General features: G+C 36.5%; 2 protein-coding genes and 1 non-coding gene across 3 annotated transcripts; 1 reads left to right on the top strand and 2 right to left on the bottom strand.

Annotated features, from left to right (window-relative positions):
- Positions 1-76: 76 nt before the first annotated feature.
- Positions 77-3,617, bottom strand: LOC134258740 (tektin-1-like). The gene is made up of 7 exons (XM_062741313.1): positions 3,529-3,617; positions 3,069-3,262; positions 1,885-2,050; positions 1,560-1,688; positions 1,282-1,425; positions 939-1,161; positions 77-785 (listed from the first exon to the last, which is right to left on the bottom strand). The coding sequence occupies exons 2-7, from the start codon at positions 3,256-3,258 to the stop codon at positions 429-431; spliced, it is 1,209 nt and encodes a 402-aa protein (XP_062597297.1). The 5' UTR covers positions 3,259-3,262; positions 3,529-3,617; the 3' UTR covers positions 77-428.
- A 1,069-nt stretch (positions 3,618-4,686) lies between these two features.
- On the bottom strand, positions 4,687-8,272 carry LOC134258698 (bifunctional peptidase and (3S)-lysyl hydroxylase Jmjd7-like). Its single transcript, XM_062741237.1, has 8 exons — positions 8,088-8,272; positions 7,054-7,207; positions 6,170-6,423; positions 5,988-6,044; positions 5,741-5,836; positions 5,530-5,603; positions 5,269-5,428; positions 4,687-4,947 (listed from the first exon to the last, which is right to left on the bottom strand). The coding sequence occupies exons 1-8, from the start codon at positions 8,158-8,160 to the stop codon at positions 4,856-4,858; spliced, it is 960 nt and encodes a 319-aa protein (XP_062597221.1). The 5' UTR covers positions 8,161-8,272; the 3' UTR covers positions 4,687-4,855.
- A 110-nt stretch (positions 8,273-8,382) lies between these two features.
- Trnah-gug (transfer RNA histidin (anticodon GUG)) lies at positions 8,383-8,454 on the top strand. Its single transcript has one exon. It is a non-coding gene; the product is annotated as a tRNA-His (tRNA).
- The last annotated feature ends 11,424 nt before the right edge of the window (positions 8,455-19,878 follow it).

The raw sequence follows: 19,878 nt of genomic DNA, 5'->3' as shown, positions 1-19,878 counted from the left end.
TAGGTTAACGTTGAATTTTTCCATTTAAAAAACGGAAATCTCATTAGTTGAAGTGGATTATTGATTGAGAAATGCCTTTTGTTCATACATACAACTTTATTTCATTTTTCATCTGACATTACATGTTGTAATATAGAATATTATCTATAAAACAATGAAATATATTTAATACTTTGGGGGAAAAAACAAAAACAATTATAAGTCCATTTTGTATGTAGATCAAAATGAAAACAATGATATGAAAAAGTGTTTTGTACTCTGTGTATAGGCAGGCACATACTAGTGTTCTCTTGCAACAATTAGAATCCCTATAAATATACTGTCCTGAATTACTTAACAGTGTCCTGTTTCTTCTTGATAATCATTTATTTAGTACTTGACAACTAAGATTTTTCTGACAGGTATACTGTGTTAGGTGTAGGGCAGTGTTAGAAGTTCTGAATGTTGATGCTCTTTCTCATTCCCATACACTCCACATCATCAATAAACAGTGTGTTGGCCTTGACCCCTATGTCTTCCTCCAGAGCCAGCTGGTTGCGGATCAGTCCCTTGAGCGAGTCCTCTGTCTGTTTGAGCCTGTCTTGTAGCTGAGCCACGGAGGACTCGATCTCACCCACCTCCTCGATGAGCCTGTACTGGACGGGGTCCCTACACAGCTCCACATTAGGGCGGTTTGTCCTCGTGTCCAGTCTGGTCTGAGAGAGCTGCATTGGCAGAACTTTGTCATCAATGGCTTTCTTCAGACGGGCAATGTTCTCCTCAATTTCCTTAATTTGTGCAACAATCTGAAAATCAACAGAAAAAATATATTGTACAACTCTTCACTTTAAAATTATTTTTTCCATAAATTTACTGGTGACAACAGTAACTCATAGCTTACTAGTCCAATTCAAAGATGTCTTGGCATATTTTGTACCATAGCCTATGTGATGACTTACTTTGTTAAGATGGTCTTCCAGCTTGCTCTTGGTGTCTTTTGTTTCAGAAATCCTCTTGTTGAAGGCCACATTAACCTCACTGCACTGTTTGCGCATATCATTGGAGGTCTGTTGTAGGATTCCATCAATCAAGGTCCTAAGCTCTACAGAACTCTGGCGTTCTCTCTCGGCTTTCTGGATGTTTGCATCAGAGAAATCCTTCCAGTCCTCTGGGCACACAGAACTAAAAATCAATAGAAACAACATCCTCATTCCACATGTGCATTAATATACTTTATTTCAATCCAATGAATGAGATGCAACCAAAATGCATCTTTTCTTTTTTGATAAAAAATATACATACTTGGCTTCAATTTTTGCAGCGCCGTCTTTGAATTTTAATCCTGCTGAATTGTTTCGTAATTCTGCACAGTATTCATCAATTGATAAAGCTCCAAATTTATCCTTCAAATCTTTTTCTAGTTCATATTTAGCTTTTCTGTTTAATCTGTAATAAAAATAAAACATCATTGTATTGAATTTTTTTTTTGACAGGGGAGAACTACCAGTGTGACCTTCAAATAGAGTGTTTAATGATAAATAATTTCAAGGTAAGATGATATGTTTTACTGATTACTGTACCTGATTTGTTCAGTGGTTTGTTCTAGAGTTCGGTTGAGGAGGGCCTGCACACCTTCTATTGTTTCTACCTCTTTGATCAGTTCCTTTTGTACATCATCATGGACTAAGTCAATGGAGGTCCTCTTCTCTCTTTATTAATAAGTATTGTTAAATATTAAATAAGTTAAAAATAAACCACTGAAATTTGTACAAATCTGCTCTGAATCTTTTATTCTATTGATAAATATTTATTTTGTAATTCACTGAAACTTTAGTTTATTAATACTGAAATTGCCATCAAAGCATGCAACCCTAATTCATCATAAACATAATCCATGATCCTAACCTGTTTAGTAAGCATTGCTTAGCTATGTGAAGGGGTTCAGCAGTAGCCTCCAATGCCTTTTCTACTCTGGCCTTGAAAGCAATAAGATTATCAATTTCTGTTACCAGGGCACATAGCTTATCATCCAGTTCCTTCTTCCAGTATTTGATGTCATCAATTCTCTGCTCTGTAAATGAAAAAAAAACATAAATGTTATAAAGTGTGTATAGTGTACACACACATATAAATTTACAACTGTGCATGTAAAATAGCTATACATGTATATATGAAGGTAAAGATGCTTGACAGACCAGGCAGTGAAATACACCCATGCTGTCTGAATCTCCAGATGGATGTGCTACCAACTAATTAAAGCAATATGAGCTGTATCTTCGAGAATTTTATTTTACTGGTAAAATGTGCTACTATAATTAATTTTTATGTTATTTAAACACTTATGACCAATAAGCCCAAAATAAAGTTTAAAAATGTTTCTGAAGAAATATTTCTGTACAACCGAACATACAGTTTTGTATAAGAAATCATTATTGTACAGGACAACAATAATTCAATTTTGCTTCAATCAAAGCTAATAAAAAATTTTCCATCACGAATATGAACAACAGAAGTTTATAAATGATTTATTTTTCTTTCATTAAATTAGTTAATCACAAATTTGCAATAAAATTTTCCAATGTCAAACATGCAGCTCATATTGCTTTAAGCTATTTAATGACACACAATCAAATCCATCTGACCACCACACTCCTCCCTCTTTAAAGGTCTTAAGTCCATAAGAAGACACCAACCCAGACTCTTCCAGGCAGATCTTTCACCTGTCACCTCCATGGCATGGAAGCAGATGTAACAGGAAAGGAGAATAATATGATGGAGCAGACTGAGATTCTAACCTGGACCCTCTCAATCTCCAGTCATGTGCTCTAGCAACTAAATTATTGAATCCAGCTTTTGTCATTGGTGATTGAACTTGCTTATAATTTGACTGCCACAGATGTAAATCTAAGAGCTTTTAATTTTTTTGCCTTTAATTAATAATGATTTGACTATTTTGATGAGTAAGTGTGACCTTTAACTCACTTTGCACCCAACTTTGTATGTGTTTAAGCCAGATCACACTGAACATATGTATAAAAAGTCCAGAGTGTACAATCAAAAATAAAAATAATGCATGGAACAGACTTTACCAAGCTTTTTGTTGACATCTCTCTGTGTCTTTTCAGTGCGTTTTTCTGTTTCGTCAGATAAACGCTTTGACTCCTCTACCAGCCTTTCAGCTGCAGCTCGCTCTGATTCTGCATTTGCATAGTGTGTCAAATTAGATGTTGTCCACTCAGGATGTGTGAAACGAGTTGGTCCCTGGACGAGTTTTGCCATCTTCCTAAGAAATTTTTAACAATTTAATTCTTCGAAGAATTCTTTATCGTTAATTTATTTCAGTTATGTACTGAACAGTATCAATTTCATCTAAACAGAATTAACAACATGTCAGATGAAAAATTAACATATTTTTTTTTAAATTAACTCAAGAGACAAAAAGAAATAAAAGCAATTGACTATTTAGAAATCAAATTAAGAAAAAAGATGATACACACATAATATCGAACCTAGAAGAAATATTTCAGATATAAATACAATGTAACTTACCTTTCTCTGATGTAAACACACCTTTTGTGATTAGCAAACCTTCATGGAGTACTTGGCAACGCTCGTTGCTACAGCAAAATGAGAGCTACTTGTTGATTGGATAAAATGTTGTCATCTAAATCATTGAAACGTTTGTAAGGTATGGTGATTAGAGAAGGAGATTTAAACATTAAATCCCTTCATCGTTTGTAACAATGGTTTCGATAAGTCAGATCATTTCACGCGGGAATTTTAAATGGTATTTAAGTCCCTTTTTTTTTTTTTTTTTTTTGAATAAAAACTACATTAATTTGAAAAATTTAAAATGGATTATATACTATTTTTATTGTTTTCTATATAATTACACTTATTACTATTTAGAAGAAAACTTGCCTACAGTATGAAACAAAGCGCCTGTGTCATTTTGGCATTTTCCTAGACCTTTTCCCTGTCTAATTGTTTTAAAATTTGTATAGAGAGGGCAAAATGTATAGAAAAATGTATAGAAATGTAGAAATGGACTATCTAGAGTAGGATTCAATATCCCCAAGTCTTTTTGTGAACATGGTGAATGTGAATGACAATACTGACGGATATAATTTGTCATTTTTCAGTTTTAATATTAATCATAATATTTCCATACTTACAGGCATAAAAATTAAGAATACACCACCAACCTAACGGAATACTCAAGTGTGTATGTGACCAAACGAGATTGGACTTGTCTGGTAGCCACATTTAAATCCTCTATCCTTATCTATTTTATATACAATTACATCAGATGTATTAACAGACTGTAAATTATTAGTTTTCTCTTTTAAAAAATATTACTAAAATATAAACAGTTGCTAGTGAACATGTTTCCATCACGTTAAATGAATTCATGTAAAAGTATGCAATGGGCATGTACTATCATGGAAAAAAGGGGGTCGTCCATCTTCTTGCCCTTGCTTGTGATGTCTTAAGAATTCCCCAATATGAGAGAGGTGTGGAGATTATTGTGACACAACAAAATATATACCCCTACAGTTGCTTAATAAAACTTTCCATCGTTTGCATGAAGAAGAATTAACTTCAAATAAAGAAAAATACGTACATTTTCAGTGCTAATTAAGGAACATCTATATATTCTATTTTTGTTTTGAAAGAGCTACAATTCAAACAATTATTAAAAGAAAACAAGTATCTTTGCAATTTATTTTCTAACTGCCATTTTCAACATTTATTTGCGTAAGCATTTTCAAACAAACGGATCAGCATGGACGAGAATATCGGTGAATGTCCATCAGATTCACATCAGTGATCACTGCTACAATCATAACGCCCCACCTCTGACATTGTGTATCTCTCAGCGTTTTGTCTTGTTGATGTTGCTGATGTTTTGGAGAAAGTTATAGTAGTTGTACTTGATATCGTACTGCATATCGTACCAGTAATTCACTAAAAAAGAAAAAAATAGTAATCTACAACAGAGACATCTAAAAGATTTACAAGCAAAACGTCAGCTTGTAAGCATAACTCAATAAAATGATTCAAAAAACGAAAAAAAAGTTAACTCAAGTTGCTCTAATCAATGTTACATGTACATTGCTGCTCCATTGGAAGACCAGATAAAAAATATATAAATTTGTTCGGACGAATGAAATATTTGTACATGTTTGGACGAATAAGAAATTCGTTCGTCAATCGAATTAACAAATTAGACATTATATTTGTATATAATATAATTTAATATAATTTGTATTATAATGGTAACAAAACCTGCTATACAGCCATGTGACTGCTGGACATGGTGATACCACAGGGAGGGAAGGAACAGTATCTCTCCCTCCTTCACCGTCACCTCCAAACTAACGGCCTTCCCAAACTCTGGGTATTTCTCTAGGTCTGGATTCAGAGGATTTACGGCGATCCACGGGACCTTATATTAGGATAAAATCAAGAATAAATACTGAATTGCATTCTTTATTCATTAAAATTGTCTTCAATTTAACAATTTTTCAATTCAATAATTTTACAAACCTTGCCCGTTTCCACATCATCTTCTATGATAAACTCACCATTCTTTTCTCTAAATTTCGCTGCTTGGTACGTTTCTGTACAATAAAATTGATTTTTTAAAATAGTACTCTCTACATTAAAGTATATCAATTTAGATTTTTTTCCGGGAAAGATAGGTAACTCCATGATGGAATACCTGGGGTGTATATCAATGTAGTACATATGTACTTACCATAGGGGACGAAGGCTGCATCAGTGGGTGGTATCAAAATGAACTTCTTCCACCCTCTCACAACACAGTACAGGTTTTCATAGTGATCTTTGTGCACTGAAAGTAGGTCAATAAATTTCATTTTCATCTAATTATATTTTTTATCTTTGTTTATTATTTCTAAGTAAAACGTAAATACAATGTAATACAAAATACCTTGGAATTTTACAGTTTGAACTAAAGGATCACTTGTTATCAAACAACTTACTAGAAGTTACTGCATGCATATCCCCCATCCAAAAGTTAACGGCATCTGGTTGCGATCCTACGTAAGTATACAAATAAAAATTTTGTTCTAAATAAGAAATATCCAAGTGCGTGGTGAGTTTTCTTCTTTATTATTATGATGTTGAAATGATACTAGTGCCGGGTACTGTAATAAGATCATACCAAATGCTTCTGTGCCCCACGGAATATCTGGCTCAACGTCGCCCATGATTTCCTTGAACTCGTCGGTGAAATTAGAATTCTGTTTCTGTATGTAAAAGATTCCCTTGTATTGGTCAGGACTGTCCATGATGTCCAGGAATTCGGACATCGTCATCCGTCTCTCCTCCGGCATGATAAACTTTCCCTCCGTGATAGCGTCGGCGTAACCATTGGGTGTCACAGCAACAGTAACCGAACACTCCCCGATCTTCTCTCTGTCACACCAGTGTGTAGCAAAATATCAAATTCAAAGCATACTATACTACATGTAATTTAAAAAAAACCCAACATTTTATGGAGATGTATATTTATATAAGTAACAAATTAGTTGTAGTCAAACATTAGAAATCAACTTGCTGTCTGACCAACATAAATTAAATTTGTTAAATTACTAGTAAGAAAATTTTGGATCCGCCCTCATATAAGAGTGTGTTCCCGGGGGGGGGGGGGGGGGAGGTCCACCCCAGTCCCAAACAAAAATTTCATTCAACCCAGAATTTTCTTGACAAGCATAAAAAAAAAAAACGTAAACTCGCCCAAACTTCAAAATCCTATTTCGTGGTGGTGGTGGTGGTGGTGTGTGTGTTTGTGTGTGTGTGTGTGGGGGGGGGGGGGTTAGGCGATGACTTTTAATGCTTCAAATCTTTAACTTTTCATACCACTTTAATACAAGTTCACGTTTACCAGGGGGGTCTGCGTTTTCCGAGGGGGGTCCAAGTTAACTTTTTTCTTGCTTTTGTATAAAGATTTCATAACCTTGGTAATTCAAGGGAGGGGGGGGGCTGACCCCCCTCTAGATCCGCGCATGTGTTCCTGTCAAGAGTTGTCATATAAAAGTCCCATACCTGAGATAGTCCGGTGTCCATTTGGTTAACGCTGACCAATGTTGGAGTCCGTTCCTGATCAGGACAGGTTTGTTCGGAGTTACGTAATCCCGATAGAAGGAGAGCGGGGAAGGGGGTCCATCTAAAACTGGAACAGCCCTGTCCAGGTAAAGCTCTGTAAAATATGAACAAGGCAAATTCACAACCCTATTTTTTCTCAAAATAAATCCATAAAATTAGAGAAGTTTGGGAGAGGGATCGAAAGCGAGGGAAAAATAACTACAATACATTCATATCAAGATGACTATTTATTATTTTTTAAAGGATATAGATTCAATTAAAGCAAATCAGGGCATTCGAGAGGAGGGGGATTTAATTTGAGAAAAGTTTCCCCCTCGATCTTCATCCAGCATTATAAGAATTTATTTGAAGTTTTTTAGAAACTTTCCGGCATTTTCAAGAAGTTTTTTTTTGGTAAATACAGTTCTTTACATACACACACACTCTCTCTTTCTTCTCACTATGACAGGGCGGATTATTACCGAATTTTTAAAAAGCCGAAAAACTTTTAATTTTTTCAAAAGTGTTTTCTTTATATAAGTACACAGTATATAAACTCTGTCTTTTTCTATCCCTTCAGCATGACAGTGGTGAATCTAGAAGGATCGGATTCCCCTTGGAATTTTCAGAGTTATTATATTTATTTTGCCAAGCTTTCGGCGAAAGCTTGTTAAATTCACTTCTCTAAAGAGCTTTAGAGATTCCCCCCTCCTACATCTCCGGAAAAAACAAGAGCCTTTGCTGAGGAGTTATGTCTATTAGAGCAAAGAAAATAAATTCAGGAAAGTGTCTCTTAAACTCTCATTTTTTGCGTAGTGATTACGTTTTTTTTTCTTTCTTGTCTATCCGCTATTAAATTGTCCCATCTGACATGTTAAAAAAAAATCCTGGATCCATCCCTGTGTGAACAAAGAGAGGTAACTCTAAAATATTCATAATCATTGTATAGAAACAAAAATTTATCCGAAACATGTCAAAATAGTAAAATAACTAACCTCGAGCCTCTAATGACAACTGATCAAAGGCCTTATCAATGGTATCGATTGTTTCTCCACTATAAAATGACATTTATCCAGGAACCATTAACCACGTGTGTCTTTGGTGTATCTACGGAAATTCATACGGCGTACTAAACTGTCTTGTGTAGACTGCTAGTAGACATAATACAAATTACAGGTACATGGCCAAACTCAATTTTGATTGAGATATATATTTTCTCTTTCGGAAACATAATTCAGCCGTCAAGTTAGTATTTTTCTTTTACTTTCATTATATCAAGCTGTCAAGATAGCCGTGATCGTATAGTGGTTAGTACTTCGCGTTGTGGCCGCGACAACCCAGGTTCGAATCCTGGTCACGGCAGTGGCTGTGCAGTCGCTGTTACGGCATGACAGTAAACTTTTTTCTAATAAAGAATGAGTGCACTTTAAGTAAAAAAACAAAATCCCTTGTCATTTGGAACCTTTTCAACTTGTCCAGCTACCCATTTTAAGCTTAACATAACAATATATCACTAAATTAATCTATGATTAATATGCAAGCATATGCTTTATATATTTATTTCTAGAATTTTTTGTCATACATATTTCTATAATTACACAAAATGTAATTGAAAACAACATGTAAAAGCCTTAAATTCCGGAAATTTGAACGGGACCACTTTCTTCACGAATCACGATAAATTGATTATTAAGGAGGTATCCACAAACTTTTTATAGGCGTGAGACATTTTTAAACCGCATGGTTGTGGAATGTAAACATTAGCTCATATGATTTTTTTTTTGTATTTTTTCGAATTGAAATGAAAAAGAGAGAGAGAGATAAGTTGTTTTCGATTTGTTGATTTTATGGTGCACAATTATTAAATGATTCTAATGTTAAGGGTAGATGTCTCGATCGTTCTGCAGACCATATAGTATAGAGGCGACATAAGCCTATACATGTACTTACTTAAATGACACTGTCAATACCAGAATTCTTTCAAAACACCCCTAATGAAAAGCATATAAGGAAAATGATGTAATCAGTAAATATTTAAGCATTGAATCATATTTTGGGATGTCTCAAACACACTGGCACTGCAAAAAATCTCGCGCGTAGTTTGAAGTTGAAAAACGAATTTTTGTGTAAAAGTAATGTCACAACAAATTTGAGACTTATCAACACAATGAAATTTTCAATGAAAGCGTTATCGTATTTTTGTGACGAACAGCAGAAGGTCACGTGGGAAAGGTGATTATAATATCAATCGTTGTTGCTCAGTGACCGGTTAATGTGTGAGTAGCTATCTCGACCCTAGTTTGGGGACATTTTTTTTAAATTTATATGAGCTCAACTTGGCCAACATTGTCCTTTGGTATATAACAGTATAAGTTTAAGTTAAAATACATATTCTGTGCAAATAAGAAAAATGGCCAAGTTTATCTTCTGTAAACAAAGTCGATTTCAAAACTGGTATGCATATGAATAACAATAGAAATGAGACAAAACTGTTCTGTAATTGATGAGACATAAAATGCCATGAATTAGGCTTTATCATAATACTTTCATGTAATATAATATACCAAAACCTACTCTATATAACATTGTTTAATACCTATAAAACATAAATTTAATGAATTTTGGAATTTTATTTTGCGCAAAACATCGGGTTCCAACTCTCATAGCTTAAGTGCACTCATTCTTTTCAATCTATATACAGAGGGATTTCAACACGAGTTTGTATGTTTGTCTGTTACACAGACTACTGCTGTGTACAAGCTTTTCAATTTCGAAACAAACCTACATATTAACAACAACAAAAAAAAACAAACAAAGAAAGAAAATCCCTTGATCTGATCTTCGTCTTTCAACTTGTCCAGCTGGACACGTCACAAATGAGTTTATACATGATGGTGTTGTCAGCAGTAAATGAATTGAAAATTGAATTCATGTATACTTTGCGAAGACCTTAAAGCAATCATTGTAAAAGATCCTAAATACAGCGAGCATTGATCTTTCAATTTCGGCGACAGTCAGAACATTCTTTCCAATAATGAATTCTGTCGAAATTATGTTAAACATTCCATAACATCTGCTATTTACAGAACAAATAATATATTATGAATATACATGCATGTATGCCAAATTTTATTCTGATCTAAATTGTGGTTTTCTATAAATATATCAATAGTTTTTGATCATTCTTCGTATACAATAATTCCTCACGAATCACGATAAATTGATTATTAAGGAGGAATGCCACACCAACTTTTTTATTTTATAGATCTCTGAGTCAACCTTTTTAAACAATGGTTTCAGCATTGAAAGGCCGACATTAGCTCTCAATTATTTTAATTTGATTTTTTTGGTATTTTTTCAAAGAAAATGAAAAAAAAAATTATCCAAATAAGTTGTTTTCGAGTAAAAAGTTGCATTCCACCTTAAAATATAGTCAACTACAGTTTCAAAAACGAAACTCATTTTCACATCTTGTGATTGGTCAGCAGCAGAAATACTTCTTTAATCCGCAATGCGCGAATCTAAGAGGGTAACCCCCTCGGAATTTGCACACAAAAAATTCAGATTGTTAAGTTTCAGTTGGCTCATTTTCTTTACAGAAGAAGATATTTTACAATGTTTAATATTTCTTGCACTAATTATTGTGTTGAATGAAGTTGTTTAAAATATACTGATAGGAAAAAGAAACGCAGGGTAGCTTATAAAAGTGGGCGACGGCTGTGGACACTATTTTCTAAAGGAAATTCCCAACGAAATGGGTCATTTTGAGGCTTTTTCTTTTTAAAATATAGAGAAATGCATCAAATTCATGACGTCATATTCCCAGAATGGTACTCCTTCATTTCATATTCTTTCCTAGTCATAAACTCAACTAATATTTTAGCTAGTTTCAGAAATTTTTGAAGCATTAATTTTTTAGTGCACAATAAAGCTAAAACCATACCTTTTTCTTTCTATTTTTCGTAACCATGGCAGCACCTTTCATCGAAATCGAAAACCGATTACTTCTAACTCTGTCTTCTTGTATGCCAAGTTACATGTAGATTAAAATCAGATCGGAACTGTAGGGGAAATAGCCTTTTAAAGAAATTGTTAAGAAAATTGTATTTTTAGTAACGATGGCAATACCGTTCAACGAGATCAAAATTCAATCGCATCATCTAGGATCTTTCCGTGAGAGGTCGGAAAAACAACCCCGAATGTATTAACATCACCGGATGTTACAAATTTATACATCCTCCTGTTTACATAAATGTTAGATAGAAGGATTTAAAGTCCCTTCTGTGGTATATTTCAGATAATATCTCTACATTCAATAAAATTATACTCAATACTCCACAGATAAGAAGTCTTCACACATTTGTGAAAAGGGGGGGTTGTCATGGCGTCTACGAAATACATTCGAGGTTGTTTTTCTGCTAGTCGGAAAGGCCCGAGAAGTGAAGATTGGCACTTGATTATGTATCTAAGTGTAATCTACTTGATTGCCAAGTTCGATTGAAATCCGACCAAAAATGTATAGGGGTGTAGCCTTTTAAAGACATTCAACGAAATCAAATTAAAACCGATGCACTAAATAATGTACCTTAGTGTATAGTCTACTTGTGTGCCAAGTTAGACTGAAATCAGACCAAAGCTGCAGAAGGAGTAGCATTTTAAAAGAATTCATAAGAAAATTCTATTTTTAGTAACCATGGCAGCACCGTGCATCGAAATCAAAAACTAATTAAATAAACTTTGTATCATAGTGTAGTCTACTTGTGTGCCAAGTTAGATTGATATCATAACAAAACTGTAGGAGGAATAGCATTTGAAAAATTGTTTATAGACAGATCGACAGACAGATCACCAGTCTGTCTTTGTTACGCTAAAAAATTCTGATGGTCGCTCATCAGAATTTCGGAGCGTAACAAAGATTTGATTTTAATCAGATTGGACAGACAGCTAGACGGAGTAGACGGGCGGACGACGGACACCTTACTATCGCATGAGCTCTTGTCTCCAACCAGTATCTAGAGCTAAAATGACTTTACTGTTACTATTATAGTCATCATTTCGTAAGCTCTAAGGTCGATACAATGACCTTGTCAGCAAATACAATTTATCATTGAGTCAAATGGTGACTGACGTTTTTCCGCATATTTATTGTTAGTCCATTGTTTATACAGCTAATTGACAATGGATTTTTCCCGTTATTTCCCGATCATGACAAGGAGCACACGGCGGATGTGAACGGTCGGCAGGGGATGCTTACTCCTCCATGGCACCTCTGATACCACCTCTGATGTTTTTGAGGTCTCACCGTCTGTGTTTATTCTGCTCCTGTTTTGTATTGTTTTATGGACTTTTGATCTTGAATACTGTTCGTTATCTCCATATTTTTCATTATTTCTGAATTAACTTTCATAGAACTTTACCCCGTGGGGATTCGGGTTGGAATAGGTCCTCAGTACCCCCTTGCTTGTCGTAAAAGGTGACTAAATGGGGCGGTCCTTCGGATGAGACCGTATAAACCGAGGCCCCGTGTCACAGCAGGTGTGGCACGAAGGCCGTAAGTGCCGAGCATAGGCCTAAATTTGCAGCCCTTCACCGGCAATGCTGACGTCTCCATATCAATGAAATATTCTGGAGAGGGACGTTAAACAGTATACAATCAATCAATCAATCAATCATAGAACTTTAAGGCCATTATAAGATATTATCCTGTTATGAGTGATTGACGTCATAATGTCATTATGCTATATTGCATAGCTATAAAGTCATCGACTCTTGTCTTGTCCTGTTTCAGACATTCTCATTACTCTTGCTGACTAGTATTCGTTTATCATTTTATTTAATTTATTTGTAAGCTGCTTAAATAACGTCTCTCTCGAGAATTTTTCACTCAAATGGAGACGCCACCACTTGCCAGTGGAGAGCTACACTTTACAACACTTACAACCATTGAAGTTTTTCGTGCCAAAACCTTCTGCGACACGGGACCTCAATTTATACGGTCTCATTCGAAGGTCCGGTCTCCACATCCCACAATGTGATTCAAACCCGCTACGTAAGGATCAACCCCTTACGTCATAATCTTGTCATTATGGTAAACTGCATCGTCATATAGTCATCCGACTTTGGTCTTGTTCTTCTTCCGACCTGCTCATTACTGTGGTAGACTAGAATTCGTTCATCATTTTAATTGAGTTTATTTGTATGTTGATTAACGTCCCTCTCGATAACTTTTCACTCAAATGGAGACACCACAACCTGTCAGTGGAGAGCTGCAAATTTTGTCCTATTACTGTACTGGACACTTACAACCTTTGAGCTTTTTTGTGCCAGTCTTCTGCGACACGGGATTTCATTTACTGTTATACGGTCTCATCCGACTTATGGGATTGGAACCTGCGACGTAAGGATCAACCCCTTACGTCGCAACTCTAGAGCAGACGCTCTAATCACACTTTCGACTTTATCATTTTTAAAAGTAAATATTATAACAGATTGCTCTCACAGTAATCCGATTATCATTTTCTTACTATTTCAACACTTGTTTAGTTTGACTGATTGTACGTTGTTTAACGTCCATCGCGAGAACTTTTCTTTCATACGAAGACGCCATCACTTGCCGGTGGAGAGCTACAAATTTTGTCCTATACTCGGCACTCAGGGCCACTGAGCAGTGAGGGATCTGTTTCGTGCGAACACTTACTGTGAAACGGGACCTCAGTTTATACGTTCTCATTCGAACGACCGGTCTCCACGTCCCACAGTAAGATTCGAACCCGCGACGTAAGAATTGACTTCTTGTTTCGCGACGCCATATGAGTGAAAAATTTTGCGACCAAGGTGCAAAAGATAATTATAGGTGAAGTGGTGAACGGGATTTTTATATTTTACATGCCTCCTTACTGATAGTAGCAGCAAAAAGGCCGGTAAGCCATGCAGTTGGATGTCTCTTTATGATGTACACAAGTTTCAAGAATGATATATTGTCCAGAGAGTCGCGGAACCAGCTTTTTTTTGGAGGATTGTCGAACCTAGTCACAAAATTGAATTCATGGTGTAATTTTCAACCCTTTATTTCGCAACTCTCGAACGAGACGCTTTGCTATGAAATCTAAAAGACAGAGAAAGAGACTTGACTGAAATGATATTCATTTTCCTGTCTAATAAATGACCACGAAATTTCCTGCTGGTCACTTTCAAGAAGGATATGGAGATAACGAACAGTATTCAATCTCAAAGTCCATAAAACAATACAAAATGGGAGCAGAGCAAACACGGACCTCTGAAACATCAGAGGTGGAATCAGGTGCCATGGAGGAGTGAGCATCCCCTGCTGACCGGTCACATCTGCCTTGTGCTCCTTGTCATGATCAGGAAATAACGGAAAAATCCGTCGTCAATTCAGTGTTTAAATAATGGACTAACAATTCGTATGAAAAACGTCAGTCAGCATTTGACTCAATGATAAATTGTATTTGCTGACAAGGTCATTGTATCGACCATAGAACTTACGAAATGATGACTTTAAACGAGACTGCTGATATTCTTGTTTCGTCAACTTGCTTGTCAATAATTTACCTCTTTTTAGAAATTGTTCATACGTAGAGCATGCTCTTGCGTATCGAATAAACTGAGATATATATACTCCGTATGCAGGCGATGAAGGTATATTGCTGCATATACGATAGAAAAGTTAAAGTCATCACGTTTATCATATAGCTTGGTTGTTAGATTACCATTAGTGTCTTTTTCAAGTAAAATATCCAAGTATAAAACAGAAGTGTCGGACTCTGTCCTATCTTTTATCTCAAGCTCACCAGGATATATCGTATCGACGTAGGAATGGAAATTACCATTATTTATTGACAATACGTCGTCGATATATCTAAATGTCGAGTTGAAGGCCACAGCAAGTTTTCTCTTTTCGCGCATAAGATTTTGCATAAATTATGCTTCATATAAATATAAAAATAAGTCTGCTAATAACGGAGCGCAATTTGTACCCATGGGAATTCCAATAGATTGTTGGAATACCTGGTCTCCAAAAACCACATAGATATTGTCAACCAGAAACTCAAGCATCTTCTTGATGTCAACTTCAGAGTACTTATGTGAACAATCAGAATCTGTTTTAGCAAAAGAATTTTGCAAATGACCAATGACGAGGTAAGTAAATTTACGAGTTTCATTTTTATTGAAGAAGCAGCTGTCAATGATATCAAAAAGCCTGGATTTTAATTTGTCGTGGGGAATTGTTGTGTATAAAGTTGAAAAGTCGTAAGTTTTTAAGCTGTTGATTTTTGTAAAGTCCTGTGATTTCAAATTGTTAAAAAGTTCTTTAGAATTTTTCAGTATCCACATCTGATTCACACCACTCCTTGAATATATAGTTGCACACTACTCTTGAAGTTTTTCCTTCTCTATTGTCAATATCTTAGTGAGGAGTAACGAAAGAGGCTTGGTTGAACATTTACTGGAACCTGCAATGTATCTTTGTTTGTAAGGATTCTTGTGAAGTTTCGGAATCCAATATATAATCAATCAGTAAGTCTTAAGTTCACACCAACATCAACGATGGTAATCAATTCATCCCAATGATGTCTCTTCTCGCCTATATATTCTAAGAATTCCACTAGTGTTTCATCTTGGGAAGTTCCATTGGCAATGTCCCGTACAGACTGATATAGGTACAACCTACTTTTAATCTGTGGCTTATTTCTTTTCTTTGATGACAGATTTGGAGTTTCCGGCAGTGTAAAAAAACTGAATTCGCCTTCAAGTGTAGCCTTATTCAAAATGTTCCCACCTTTGGGTTACTCCTCTCCTGTCAATGATGTAAATTCTAGCTCCAAAAACTTCCTGACAGGACTCATTGAAGGAAAGGCATTAGGTGGAATGCTTACAGTTCCACTTTTAAATACAACGGATTCTTCTTTCTCCCATTGTCTCCTTGCAAGTGAAAGTATGGGATACAGCCTCGGGCAAGTAGATTTCTAGCTCTTTCTGCCAGGGATCCAGACTGGATGCTTATGAAGAGGATACAAATCTCTTGGCTCCGGACGCCGTGAAAGTGATTAACTGGCAGCATCGGAGGCCTCAACACTTTAGGGAATGCATGACTTGGGAACACTGGATTCAACACGTTTCCTCTTTTTTGGCTGCGACCCATAGGTGTTGGTAGACCTGGCAGAAATTCTGGTTCAGGAATTGTACCAGAAGTTGACTGCTCTTAAGTAGGACTTTTGACTGTGTCTTCAACGGCCTTGGGGATCCTACATCAAAGCCTGTTTCGGCATTTAACTCTATTTCAGGGACTGGGAAACTGGGAGCCTCGGGCTTATTGTAGGATTGATTGATTGTATATTGTTTAACGTCCCTCTCGAGAATATTTCACTCATACGGTAACACCACCACTTGCCGGTGGAGAGCTGCAGATTTTGTCTTAGACTCAGCACTCATGGCCATTGAGCATTGAGGGAGCTTTTTCGTGCCAGCACCTACTGCGACACGGGACCTCGGTTTATTCTGTCTCATCGGGAGGACCGGTTTCCACGTCCCACAGCTGGATTCGAACCTGCAACGTAAGGATTAAATTCTTATGCTTATTAGAGGACACATCCTTGATATACCTCTCGTTAACTTCCAGTGCAAAAGCTATGTGCTTAGTATGCCCTAGAGTGCCATCCAACCAGTACCTGAAACTCACTGAGTGGACACTGTGTGTAAGGCTTCTGTAGTCCCATTTTTTTTTTCTCGACAGGCTGGCTTTGCACCAAGTACATGGAATAAGCATTGTTTATTCTACAAGAAGGCAATGATTCCTCCAGGTACCAAGGAAATGGATACAAATGAATAAAGTTTAGAGTGGTGGGGCTGAACACAGCGAGCTTCACAGGTGTTGTCTGCCGAAAATTGGTAAATGGAGCTGCCCACCCCTCCAAACAATCCTGGTGGGTCTACCTTGGTTGAAAGGTAATCCTCCTAGTTGCATTCAGGTCGATGGCCTAAGCCTGGAGGATGCTCTTGTCTTGCTGTCGGTAGACTCTACAATAGCAGGATAATGGCCGGGATACAATGATATCCAGAAGGCATTTTTCTCTTACCACAACTCCTCTAATGGCACATTGACTGCAGGCGCGGCTTCCTTGTGGTGCTTGGTGACATGAACTCTAAAATCTGCCGCACAGTTAAACGTTACCTCCTTGTCTCAGCAGAAAGAGCAAATAACTTTTAAGGCCCTGTGGGGAGAGGTGTTCTCTCAACTCCCGCCTATTGTCGAACGTCTCATTGCAGGGCTGACCATCAACCTCAAAATGACACTGGAATGGCATTCAATAAGAACACATTTGACTCTAATTCTCAGGATAGGTGTGACATTGGTGAAAATTTTCAGTTCAGTTATGGTTCTCTATAAAAAAAAAAGGGAACATAATCAACATAAGGGAAATAACAAGGTGATGGATATTGGACTAGTGGATGTTTACAAATGGAAAGGCACAGGATGTTGGAACTTTGGACGCCGCCGACCGTGGTAGTAAATAAAACAACAAAATTGTTGTATGACGACTTTAATGGTTTAATTTTGGTACGTATCATGCTGACAATTATAAAGAAAAGAACTTCAACAGCTTTCATTGTTGTCTACCTAAACAGCCTATGGCTGTCCACTTGGTGATCACAGTCACCTACCTCAGATAGCCCCTTATAACTTCCTCGCATACATACACAGCTAAGGTTATACCATGAGATGTAGAGTCCATCCCTGTATCAACCACGGTGAGGGCCCTAGACTGCACACGTCCGTAACATCCCTATCATTCCGTCGACCAACAGCGTGGTCAATAGATTGTGCACCTCCTTCACCTCCCTACACTGCCTCAAGGATAAAAAAAATAAATACGTAGGGCCATCCTTAAAATATTGTTTGCTTGCCCTCTTCCGACTCAGGGTAAAATTCTTGGGTCGGTAGGTAGATTATTGACTTTCCCTCAAAAATTTGTCAAAATATTTGTTGAGGGGACAAAAGGAATAAAAAAAAAAAATATTGTGTCCTGGAATGTAAAAAAAAGTTTGGAGTCGGGCCAGTCAGTTGGTAGAGAATACAATGTTTTAAAGGTGGCCTGAATTTCTGCATCATATCAACATTTTCATCTAAACAATATTCTACTTCTTATACCATTTTGTTGGGCGTTTCCCATTATAAGGGAGTAGTCTATCAATGTGGTATAATTTGCCTCACTGCTAACGAACCGTATTCAATATCAAAGTCCATAAAACAATACAAAATAGGAACAGAGCAAACACGGATCTCCAAAACATCAGAGATGAAATCAGGTGCCATGTAGGAGTGAGCATCTCCTGCCGACCGGTCACATCCGCCTTGTGCTCCTTGTCGTGATCGGGAAATAACGGGAAACTCCGTCGTCATTTGAATTCAATGGACTAACAATTAGTATGAAAAACGTCAGTCAGCATTTGACTCAATAATAAATTGTATTTGATGACAAAGTCATTGTATCGACCATAGAGTTTACGAAATGACGACTTTAAACGAGACTACTGATATCCTTGTTTCATCAACTTGTTTATCAGATAATTTACCTCGTTTTAGAAATTGTTCATACGTAGAGCATGCTCTTGCGTATCTAATCAACTGAGATATATAATCTCTGTACATGATGAAGGTATATTGCTGCATTAGTAAAGGAAGTTGACGATAGAAAAGTAAAAGTCATCACGTTTATCATATAGCTTGGTTGTTAGATTACCATTAACATCTTTTTCAAGTTAAATATTCAAGTATAAAAAGAGGTGTCAGACTCTGTGTACTATCTTCTTTGTTATTATATAAGGGCCTTTCCATTTACGTGTCAACTTGTTTCACTCTCCTATTTGACGCATTATACAGTCAGACTGGTTCTCCTTCCTCAAACTTCCTAACTTGGGCCTTTGTGTCATTTTTTTGCTAATCTGTATTTTGTTTTCAGGCAAAGTTGTGAATGCTTGACAGATTACCTTTTAGCTTCTGAACATAATCATCTGCATCACAGAATTCTTCCTCACTAGAATCATTTGGCCTTGGAATGATGGCTTCCATTCACTCTAGTGCCGGTGTATCAATTCCTAGAAATGTGCACATTTGTCGTTGACGATCACATTAGTGCCCCGCCTCCTTTATACCTTGTCCCTGTACGGTAGACACCACCGACCAAACTCCATCTTCGCTAGCCAAGGGTTTCTGATACGCTACTCTCCTCATAAACCCTTGGCATACGGTGTTCATAAAAGTTGGGTTAATTTTCTCTCGATCGGTCGACCAATCAGCAATTGTTTTTTGTAAATGACGACATTTGCGTTCGGGATACTTCTTGACTCTTTAATCTCGGTAATGAAAAACGCAAGTAAACAACAATCCGTAAGATAACATGCAATTCTATGAATAGCTATTGTGTCATCCAATATCTTCTAAATATGTAATTAAGAATCTATATTGAAGCTTCCGATTTGTATTATAAACAATAAATAAACATAACTCAATTATTGCTTCCTAAATATTCTTGAAAAAAAAATTGGATTTAATTTTTTAGCTCTACTGGTCAGAGACCAGAAGAGCTTATGCGATAGTAATGCGTCCGTCGTCCGTCCGTCTGTCTGTCCGTTTGTCTGTCTGTAATCAATCTTTCAAAATGCTACTCCTCCTATAGTTTTGGTCTGATTTCAATATAACTTGGCACACAAGTAGACTACACTAAGATACATAATTCTATGTATCGATTTTTGATTTTGATTAAC

This window comes from Saccostrea cucullata, unplaced genomic scaffold (assembly GCF_032062105.1).
Source record: "Saccostrea cucullata isolate Sc308-1 unplaced genomic scaffold, CSIRO_AGI_Scuc_v1 ctg27, whole genome shotgun sequence".
Classification (NCBI taxonomy): domain Eukaryota; kingdom Metazoa; phylum Mollusca; class Bivalvia; order Ostreida; family Ostreidae; genus Saccostrea; species Saccostrea cuccullata.
Note: the sequence above shows the minus strand (reverse complement) of the source record. Positions and strands in the feature narration are given on the sequence as shown.